General features: G+C 33.8%; 1 protein-coding gene across 2 annotated transcripts in view; it reads right to left on the bottom strand.

Annotated features, from left to right (window-relative positions):
* The window catches only part of LOC106870739 (DNA-directed RNA polymerase III subunit RPC1), a 212,730-nt gene that overhangs the window by 44,181 nt on the left and 156,677 nt on the right, over nt 1–11,872 (bottom strand). For both annotated transcript variants that reach the window (XM_052969556.1, XM_052969557.1), the window contains 5 exons: nt 10,561–10,691; nt 8,402–8,487; nt 3,279–3,371; nt 1,883–1,978; nt 985–1,136 (listed from right to left, as the gene is read on the bottom strand). In XM_052969556.1, the coding sequence (XP_052825516.1) occupies nt 985–1,136; nt 1,883–1,978; nt 3,279–3,371; nt 8,402–8,487; nt 10,561–10,691 (558 nt within the window). The remainder of the gene's footprint in view (nt 1–984; nt 1,137–1,882; nt 1,979–3,278; nt 3,372–8,401; nt 8,488–10,560; nt 10,692–11,872) is intronic.

Genomic DNA, 11,872 nt, shown 5'->3' with positions numbered 1-11,872 from the left:
AGACCAGGCGTTGTGAGTGTTTATTGAGCGAAAACACCTAAACTACATGAGATTCCAGCAGGGAGTGGTGTCGAACCCTACTGTATTCTTTCATCACAACTTTCTCTCACTCTTTCTTCCTGTTTCTGTTGTGCCTGTAATTCAAAGAGCCAGCCTTGTCACACTCTGTGTCACGCTGAATCTCCCCGAGAATTACGTTAAGGGTACACGTGTCTGTGGAGTGATCAGTCACTTGGACGTTAATTTCACGAGCAGGCTGTTCCGTTGATCGGATCAACTGGAACCCTCGATGTCGTAAGCGACGGAGTGCCACACACACACACTCTCTCACTCTCTGGCCGGGTAACCATGTACCTCCTCTATAGCAAGACACATGTTTCTGCCTCTCTGTCACTTTGTCATACTCTAGCCTTTCATCATCTGACACAAGATCACCGCCTCCAATGTCCCCTCCACTCTAAAATTCTTTGTCTTGCAAGTGACTGCTGGTGCTGGTGCCACATAAAAAGCATCCAGTCCACACTGTGAAGTGATTGGCATTGTAAAAATCATGTCAAAACTGACCTCACTTGTGCTGGTGTCATGTAAAAAGCACTCAGTCCACTCTGCAGGGCACTAAAATGTAAAAAGCATGCAAAAACAGACACAGTAGCCTGGGGTAGACTTCTACCTGGCCGGCTCCTGACAAACCGTCCAACCCATGCCAGCATGGAAGGCATACGTTAAACGATGATGATGATATCAAATAATGTGCTAAACAAGTGATCTAGAGCTCAAAGCCATGGCAAGGTACATAAATCTTCTTGCTATTTTACAAATACTATTTCATCATTCTGGAGTGGAAAAGTTGATGTAAGATAAAATAATATATATATATAAAATGTTATAAGAACATCCATACAATTTTATGATTCAAATTAATTTCTGCATAGAACAAAAAAGAAAAAAATTACATTCAGTTACTAAAATTGAATATATTTTTACCTCACCAAGGAGGGTTTTCTCAATCCGACCTTTGACCCGTCTAGCAATTTCTGGATCATCATCCACATCTAACTGAGCTGTGATAATTGGTGTGCTTATGTTCCTGGTTGCATTGATGATTTCTTTGATACGAGGCACACCAAGAGTAATGTCTAGCTAATTAAGGAACAGTTTACAATAATCTGTAACATACTGGTTTCACAAATGATCACAAGGCAATAAACTTGTAAAAGAGGAATATAATTGACTGAATCAACTGGGATTTGTTTTATCCAACCCTGTTTGCAATGTTCATAGCTAAATCACTTATGTCTCAGTGTACCAGACTACACAATTATGAGGTTGATACAGCTACTATAAGAAACATTAATGCTGGAGAGATTACTCTACTGGTATTGGTATGTAACTGAAACAAACAATATGTGGTGACAATACAAAGCCAAGGATGACATGGATAAAAAAATTGTGCAATCAGATTTCAGGATGCTGGGCCTCACAGATAACACACGATCAAGGAAAATAGTGATATACTACAAACTTGCTTAACCTACATTGATAGACATTATTGCTATGATGCTTCACTAACTGGATGTACTGTAAAATAAACATTATAGCAAGGATGCTTCATTAACTAGATGTTCTGAGTTCAAGTTGTCAATGAGGTTCAAGAGAGTAATTGAAATTCATTCCAGTAAATTTTTCATGGAAAGTACTGCAGATGCTTTGACCATATGTTGAACATACAGGGTCACTAAAATGCATTAAAGACTTTTGTTTATACTAGAAAGAGATTGTGATAAAGGAATGCATCAACCTTAGTTATCTGAGAGAGGCATTCCAAAGATCACAGATGTTGCACCGACTTCTTTGTATAATTAATCATTAAATAAAAGGATACTCATGGAAGCAACACCAGCAAAATGAAAAGTTTTCAAAGTCATCTGTGTTCCTGGTTCTCCAATACTTTGAGCACAGACAGCACCAACAGCTGTACCTGAGATGGAAAAAAACAAAAAGCAGAAACTTAATCCAAATGTTTGTGTTGAGATTAAGTCAAAGTTTGCCAAACAATAACTAATTTAATTCTGTACCATACAGAGATATCATGACTCACATTAGTATGTAACAAAAAACCAAGTTATAAATTTTAATAATTTATAATATTAACAAAATAAAAAAAAGAATAACAGTAAGGCAGAAGCTGACACTATCTCAAACATAAAAATCAAAAAGTAAGTTGCAGATTGGAATTGAAACAGCTGGAACTCAACCAAAATATAAAAGTAACACCTTTTTACTCTCCAATAAGAATTTCTCAACATAAAACGAGAAAGAAAAAAAACAAATTTAGGAGCAATTCTCTCCCTTTAAACACACACTTCTCTCTCTCCCTCACTCTCTCTCTCTCTCTCTCTCTCTCTCTCTCTCTCACACACACACACACACACACACACACACACACACACACACACTCTGCCATTATGTAGCAGCCTCCAGCAAACAGAACACATATGTAAGACACTGGCCAGACTTCAGATGTTATCCATTGAAACTGATGGGAAGGTGAAACAGAAAGGATACTGGTCTGAAAGCATATCGACAGATAAAGCAAAAAGAAAACATGACCAGAAATTCATAATTTGCACCCAAGAAGAACATACATGGGCCTACGTATGATCTGTAGCAAGGACAGAAAATGTAACTACACAGAAGGCCATAATGTATGGAAAATCTACACTGGAGCTACAAAATAAATAAAGAGAAATAACATGTAGGATATTTTTAAGAACCATGTAAGAGTTGTTTCTCTCTCACTCATTCCTTCTTTTTTCCACTGTTAAAAAAAAAATCAACCATCTTTAATTTCACTGCCATTATGTAGCAGCCTCTAGCAACAGAACATGTGAATACAAAATAAGTTATTGTTGGGTAAAGTGAAAAGTGTTGCATAGGTGTTGTTTTTCTTAAGTTTATAATTCAATGTTGGCACAACAATGAAAGTGTCACAGAGATGCTTTATTACTAAAGTGTTCTTTCTAATACAAAGTGAGAATGGCAAGAATTAAATTGTGCCATAAGAGGCACAATTCAATTTCTAAGTTTTCTAATATCTCCAGTGTTCTAACTACAAAGACAATATGATCCAAGCTGCTAAGTTTCAAATTCGAGCAGTCAAGTAATGTCCTTCTATATAAATGTTTCAGCCAGTAAATCCACATAAACAATGGATAAAAAAAATTCACAAAAGAAGGATAAATTCCATCCAATTAGTTACAGAAACATAAAGAACCTACCAGGCTCCATTTTTGATCGAAGGTATTTTTGTCGACAACATTCCAAGAATCTTTCAAACTGAGTTTTGCTGACTCTCTCCAATTGAAACAACACTGAAAAATATTTTTTAAAAACAAATAATCATCAAAAGAAGAATTCATTAAAAATTTCTTAAAATGTATTTCAGTTTTGTAGTTTAATACTAAATAAGATTCTGTGATTTCAGGAATTCATCTTTAAATAGCAACCATGAAATTTATTTATCAAATGCATCTATCAAACAGTGAAATATACTTATTAGATGTCCCTATTAAACACTAGGTTGAATAACTTGTAAAACTGAACCAAACTGATTCCATTATTGTTAATGGAATACTAATGATAGTGTTTTACAACACTTTTGGTAACTGACAAAGCACTTCTTCAAATTTGTTTTGAAAATAAAATGATAACAAGAGTGTTCCCTCTAAACTGGGCACATATTATATAACTATTGCACAAAGGAAAAAAATGTGTGCACACAAGATTTTTCAAAATGACATTGTAGTGGCGCGAAATTATGGCCGCCATTAAGGAAGTACAATCTACGCATGCACAAGGGACTTGCCTTCCCGGAAGCCCCTCGAGTGCACATGCGTAGTAAAACCAGTACTTAAAGCGTTTCTTTCATTTTCTAAGACCTCTTCAGCATGATACCTTCGAGGTGACAACAACTTGCTCCTTTCAGATGCCTCAACGAAGCTTTTAACCTTCCAATGCTGATTACAAGTTAACCAGTGATTACCAAGCTGAATGACACAGGATTTGTAAAACCAAGCATCACCAAAAATAAAACTTATTTTTATTATGTTGTTAATTGTTCTACTGTTTCTTAATATATAATTTTGTTAAAAGGTGATAGAGAGAGACTAATATCTCTATTGCAACTATCAACCTTTTACAACATCAAATATGTTTAATTGAAGAAATTTGTGTGATGGTATTTTTTAAAGAAAGTCTAAATCTGCACACAAGCAAATTTCTGTGCAGAGGTACAGCAAAAAACCAGAAGCAAGAATGGTTAACAGTAGTTTGTTTCAATTATCTAGAATACAGACACTTCTCACATTGACATAAGGCTAAAATTTGTGTAATTAATAGAATGAACCCTGGTGTGTATATGGTACTTACGTTATTGATCCCAAAAGAATGAAATGGAAATATCAATCCCAGTGAGATTTGAACTCAGAATATAAAGGGTGTAACTAGATACAAATATTTGGTCAGATTTATCTACTCTTCAGTTCTCTTTCTGCACTATTTATATCATACAAACAATGAAACTCAAACACCACACAGACATATACCGAAGATAAATCCCATGAAATTTTTGTAATAATGTCCTCATTAATTACATGTAAATGAGTTTTCTGATAAAATATCTTCTACATTTTGTTTTATTTTAAGAATGTAATGTATTTATGACTACATTGAAAAGTTGTCCAAGTCATTGAAAATGCATACAAGATCTTTTGCCCTCTCCTTCCTATCTTCCATAACTATAATTTCTCTCTTGCCTGTCTGTAAAGTCAACGCCTGTAAGATTCTTTATCTTGATAAAATAATTACAGAAGGCATGCTTTGAGAAAAATAAATGTTACAGCTTTGGCTCTCCCCTCCCTTTCTATTGCTTCTTCTTTGTCAACAATTCTTTGCAATTGATGTCGCTAACGGGACAGGCTAAATAGATGAATGGATTTTCACTTTGTGATCTGTAAAAATTCTGACCAAACCATCTCAACAATCCCACAATTCTTAATTAGTCAGCTCAAATGTTGCCATGACTTTGGAATATCTATTTTGCTCTGTCGTAAGTTTTGAAATTATTATCATTAACCATCCTCTGTATTGAATAAATTTTCAAAAATTCTGGAATCAGAAATATCATCATCATCATCATCATTGTTTAACGTCCGCTTTCCATGCTAGCATGGGTTGGACGATTTGACTGAGGACTGGTGCAACCGGATGGCTACACCAGGCTCCAATCTAATTTGGCAGAGTTTCTACAGCTGGATGCCCTTCCTAACGCCAACCACTCAGAGAGTGTAGTGGGTGCTTTTACGTGTCACCCGCACGAAAACGACCACGCTCGAAATGGTGTCTTTTAGCTAATTAATCTTTCATTGATTTACTAAAATTATCTCTGTTTTGTTGAAACTGATTTACAGTTCATGCGCACACTCACACACACTCACACGTGCACTATTGCTTTCATAAGATCTCTTTAGGATTTTTGAAATATTTGTCCAAATGACTGAAATGTGTATTGTAGAAGAAATTTTGAAAAATAGTTTTTCAAAAAAAGACTTTGAAGGGAAACAATTGGTGGTCGACCAACACCGAAATTACCTGATTTGCGAAGCTATAACAAGAAATTCACAAGACAATTTCAGGTTAATTTGTATGAAAAGAAAAAAATGGTTAACTGGTAGTGCTACGCTTAATAAGTTATTCTGCTGACCATGCATGTTGTTTTGCTTAGAAAAAACTGTTTGGAGTGATAACGGTTATGATGATTTAAATAATTTATATATGACTATGCTAAAACATGAACATTCTCAAAGGCATATAAGATCCTTGATAGATCTTAAAATATTCAGGAATGTTCACATAGCCTTACAATTAGATGCATGTAAAAACAGAGCATACAACATCATAATGAGGAAGTTAGACGAAACAGATCCATTCTGCAACAATTGATCGATATATTTATTTTTATTTTAGGTTATCAGGAATTATCATTTTGGGGTCATTTTGAATCTGAAGAATCTAATAATCATGGAAATTATAAAGAACTCTTATATTTAATCAGTAAATATGATGAAAAACTGGCAAGAGATTAAGATACAGCTTCTATCTTCTCTGGTTTCTAAAACAGAATTCAAAATGACTTGACCAATGCAATTCAAAAGGTCATGTTGAATTAAAATACAAAATAAACTTAAACAGGCTAAATTCATTGCTACTCTTGTTGATGAAACATCTGATATATCGGAATGTTCACAACTATCAACTGTTTTACACATTACGTTACAGAGGATTGTGTTACGAATGATGTTAGTGCAGATCAATCTGCAAATGCTTTACCTGAACATGTTTTTAAATGCATTGAATCATGGAAATGTGAAAACAAATTGATTGCACAAACCTATGATGGTGTCACTACAATGGCAGGACAATTAAATGGGTCAGAGTCAAAAGTAAGAAAGAAATATGTGAAATCTTTATTCATTGTTGTGCTCATATCTTAAATTTAGTTCTTTCACAATCATGCTCTGCTATGAAAGAATGCAAGATATTTTTTTCTACAATAAATGGACTGAGTACATTTTTTTACAAAATCAAAAAGGGCTAAAGTATTAGATAACATTATTAAAAAAAGATTTCCAAAATAACAGCAGCTAGATGGAATTACTCCTCACGTCTTATTATTACCACAAAAGAAAATTATAATTTCATAATCAGCCATTTTGAAGACATCATTGAAAATCCCAAAGCAAGGGATAATACCACCTTAAATTCAGCAATTGGATTCTTACATACTTTAAAAGCTCTTGATTTCTTATTTTTATTAGAAGTATTCAGTGATATATTTTCTTGCACTGATGTCTTATTTCACATCCTCCAGAGTAAAAGTCATGACATAGTGTATTGTAAAGCGTAAATAGATAAAACTAGAACTGTGCTCGAAAACAAACTGAACAATTTTTCAATAGAAGAGTTTAAATTCATGGAACTTTTGAATTTCAACAAAGTTGATGACTATTGGAAACAATTTCCTGTAGATTCTTTAGATTCTTTAAAAACTACTTATGGCAGATTTTTTATGTAATTTCATTACAAAGTGAGTTCAATGTAATGTATTTAATAAAAGATTTTAAAAAACGAAGTGTAAGTCATTTAATGAGTTACATTTACATCAGTGATCTTGTTGAAGCTATACCAGAACTCTTCAATCTTTGCAAGTTGATTTTGATAATTCTGTCTACAACTGCTTCGGTGGAGCGATCCTTTTCTGCATAAACTAGAATCAAAACGTACCAAAGAAATGCAACAGGAGAGGAAAGACTGTCTGGGTTAGCACTAATGTCAATTGAAAAAGATTTATTACAATTGACAAAAAGAGAAGATTTCTATGAAAATGTGGTAAATATATTTGTCCAGAAAGATCAAAGAACTGAATTAATTTATAAATGAAGTAAGTAAATAACATTTAGAATATTTTTTTAAAAATTTGAATGTATTAAAGAGCATTCTTTCATTTTAGACTGTAAAGTTGTCAAATACAAATCAGCTGCTTTATCAGGTTGTTTGCCAACTTCCAGAAAATAATTGACACTCACTCGAGCAACCCATTCTGATACTTACTGAACTCAGTACATTGAAAGACAATGACACACGCACACATTGAAACATACACACAAATTGAAAGATGTGTTTATGTATAAATCATTTTGCATAAATAATTTACTTTTACATTCTTTCAAATTTTTTTTCATCATTAGGTAAGTGTAATTTACATTTCTTTGTTTTTTCCTTGCATGTTGCGATATATCACATCTTTGCTACTCCCAACAAATGAAAAGAGACGCTAGGTTTTTGTTTTGTGATTTTTGAGCTTTTTACAATGTTGAATTTTCCTTGTCTTTCATTCTCTGTGTGTTTATGTACATGCATGTATGTTCAATGTGCGTAAGATGTAGTCTTTTAATGTACAGAGTTCAGTACAGAGTATCAGAGCAGGCTGCTCGAATGAGTGTCAATAATTTTCCTGAAATTAGCAAATAGCTGATAAAGCAGTTGATCTATCTTCGACAGCGTAACAGTCTAAAACTTTGGCCATATTACGTAACTAAATGTGTTCTCTATGTTAATTAATTTCAAAATGATTCAGCTAAATTAATAAGTAGTTATTGCATGACCAACCTCAGAAGTCACCGCATGCCACTGGTCTAGACAGTCTTTCAATATCCTTAAATGTAACACTAACCCACAGCATATAATAGGTTACTAGTAATAGCCTGACCTTTCCAGTGAAGTAAAATATAAAGATTAAGAAGACAAAGAAACTACACTAAAATCTTGAAGTGGGTTAACATACCTGACTTGTCAGATCTTTGTAATGATTCTATACCATATGTATCCCAAGAACTGTTGATGCGGTTGCAAGTAACAACCAAAAAGTCACTAAAACAAGAAAATAAAAGAGCAATGTAATTTCAGAAATAAAACATAATTCCATATTTTTTATAAATTTATTTCAGTGTTCATTATTGAACATTACACTGAACTCTACATCTCACTAAAGTCTATAGGCATATGGTTATAGCAGAATATTAGTTATAGTGTCCTTATCTAACAATCGTAACCATAGATAGAAAGTTAAATAATCACTATTTACAGAGGTACTAGACATTTAATGCAATGAAGAGTGGGGTGAAAATATAGAAAGTCTATTCCTCTCTTAAAAACATTTGTAGCACAAATGAAATATCTACAAACCACAAAAATAAATTTGTCTCAGACATTCTGAATTTCTGGACGATTATCTTTCTTCTGTTCAACATACCAATAGTCAGATATTTCTAAATGATTATATACAATTCCTAAAAACTATATGCTGATTGTTGTTTACGTAATGAAGTAGAGATTGTTGAGGCAATTGCCGTAAAATAGTGAAATCCATCCAATAAAGACACCATTTGAAACATTCAATATTATTGTAATTCATCATTGTTTCACCGTCATCATTTTAATGTCCACTTTTCCATGCTGGCATAGGTCAAATGAAACTTGCCAAGGAAGATTTTCTATGGCTGGATGCTTTTCCTTTCATTAACCCCCTCTTACTTCCAAGTGAGGGTTAGCAACAGTCCAAATCCTTCAAACAACAAACAGGCCTATGGCAGGACATGTGTTTACAGAGGATTGTAAATAAAGACTCTGTCTATGTGAAAAGGTTTTGTTTCTAATCAGTATGAAATTGTCAAGACAGGAAGACACTACCACACATAGACAATCATGCATTCATGCACATACACATGCATACATGGCAGGCTACTTGTGAGTGAATTGGTACATTCACTCATAAGGTCAGCCAGTTACTATCGTAGAAAACACTGACCAACAGTGTTATGGGGGCCCAAGCCCTAAACTCCACGGTTTCAAAGCAAACTTTTTAGCTACATGACCGTGCTTGATTCACTTTTCCTGATCCAGTCTATTACAAGTTTCTCCAGATTCTAGTGCTTTCATCATTAGTTTCTCCAAATTTGTCACATTACAAGGAAATAAAGAAGTTGAACAGTAAAAACTATGGTTACATAGAAGTACAATAGTTGTGAGGTTAAATTGCTGGGTAACTTATTTGTGACTAAAGAGTTCAAACCTTACTATCGCAGTTATTGTTTGAGGTCTCTGAGAAAAATATACAACACACTTGTTTCAGTTTGCCTGATTGTCATAAAATAAGTTCTACTCACTACTTCATGGTATAGGTATTATTGGGAGGAAAAGTATAAAAATAGTTACCCCACCAAAACCCTCTCCACTGATGCCAACATGGAAAAATGGAAAGCAAACATTTTTTTAAACAACTCCTTAAAAAATATTTAAATTTCAATAAACCACGAATCAAAATTAACATTAACAGTTACTCTGGTTTTCCCAGTTTAGATAGACTAAAAGACGTTTGGACATTGCTACACATCTTAAAACCATTTTTTTTTCTCCCACCAAACTACTTCAGAACGTCCACCTCTGGATTTATGATGCAAAATTTGGTTTTTAAAATGTTTATATTTAAATTAAAACCCTAATTTTATTTAAGAACATTTTGTAAGGTTTTGTTACAAATATTGGTTTCACAATGAAACAGTTATATTGCTACATTCTTGCAAATTCTTGGTTAAATTAAGAAATAACCGAAAAATATAGACAAGCAGGCATTAAAGCATGATATAATCCTCCGACTTATTGAATCCTGTGAAACCAACTACAGAAGATGGACGTTAACCCTTTAGCATTCACATTACTTTGTTAAATACAATGCTTATTTATTCACATTGTTTTAGATTAATCACAGATAACCTTGTAGCTTTAAAAATTCAATGATGTGATTGTTTATTCTTCAGAGAGTAGGTGTGAGAAACCAGATCTGCTTTGTTTGAATGTAAAGCATGTAGAATATTTGAGCCTGATTTATATAATTTTTTAAAAATTAAATGTCTCTAGAACTAAGCAATACATAAAAAATTTTACCGTAATTCTTTCTGAAAATCTTCTCCAAAGCCTTCTTTGAACCGAGGTAGGTTTAATAATTTAGTACCTAATTCTTGTAATTCATCTGAACTGAGGCTTGCTTCATCTCTACATTCATATGATGTGACAGCCTACAAAATACAATAAAGTTTTTTTTTAAATTTAAAGCACAATAAAAGCAAAAAGTACAAGACAAATAAACTAATTACTTTATAAGTTCTTACTTGACTAATCCTTTTCTGTTACTTGTTACAATCATCTGACTGTGTCCATGCTGAGGCATCACATTGAAGGGCTTTTTTTAGCCAAACAAATCAACCCCAGGACTTTTTTTTAAAACCTGGCACTTATTCTATTGGTCTCTTTTGCCAAACCACTAAGTTACAGGGACATAAACACACCACCACCTGTTGTCAAGTCGTGGTGGGGGACAAACACACACACACACATGCGCACATATATATACAACAGATTTCTTTCAGTTTCCATCTACTAAATCCCCTCACAAGGATTTGGTCAGCCTAACGCTATAGTAAAAGACACTTGCCCAAGGTGTCATGCAGTGGAACTGAACAGGGAACCATATTGTTGAGAAGCAAGCTTCTTATCACACAATTCAATGAATAGTTTTCAATAACATTAATAAGTTACACTGAAATATCCAAATATCTCTTTGATTTCGTTATTTAGTTGATGTTTTTTTCCAACGGTTGTAATGTTTTTGATGGAGTTTCTCTATATGTCTCCATTGAAGTCTAATGTCGGCTCCGTACCGATTAGATAATACAATTCTATATTTAAGAGATGAGGAATTATGTACATTATTTACATTCGACGGATATTTGTCCTCATCTTGTTTATTGTTAATATAATGTTTCGGCTGATATACCCTCCAGCCTTCTTCAGGTGTCTTGGGGAAATTTCGAACCTGGGTTCTCATTCCTAAGGTATTTATTGATGTTGTTGTTGATGATCAAGCTCAATAACGATCTGTTAAGCAACAACTATCCCAAAAGTATACTATCCACTCCAATTATGAAGAAAAGAGAGGATGAGGCCAATAAACTGTCCACAGTCTGTCTACCCTCTGTGAAAGGCCTCTCCAAAAAGATACAAAAGATATGCGGCCCATGTGACATCAGGACAGTATTCAAGAGTAATACAACACTTCGCAAATATCTCCTTCGGGTAAAACCACAAATAGAAGAGAATATGACCAAAGACTGTGTACTCCATCCCATGCAGCTGTGGTAGGTTATACAAAGGTGAAACATGTCGCCCCCTCAAAATAAGGGTAGACGAACATCGCAAA

This window comes from Octopus bimaculoides, chromosome 7, assembly GCF_001194135.2.
Source record: "Octopus bimaculoides isolate UCB-OBI-ISO-001 chromosome 7, ASM119413v2, whole genome shotgun sequence".
Lineage (NCBI taxonomy): Eukaryota > Metazoa > Mollusca > Cephalopoda > Octopoda > Octopodidae > Octopus > Octopus bimaculoides.
The sequence above is the reverse complement of the archived record's forward strand: the minus strand, read 5'-3'. Positions and strand labels throughout refer to the sequence as shown.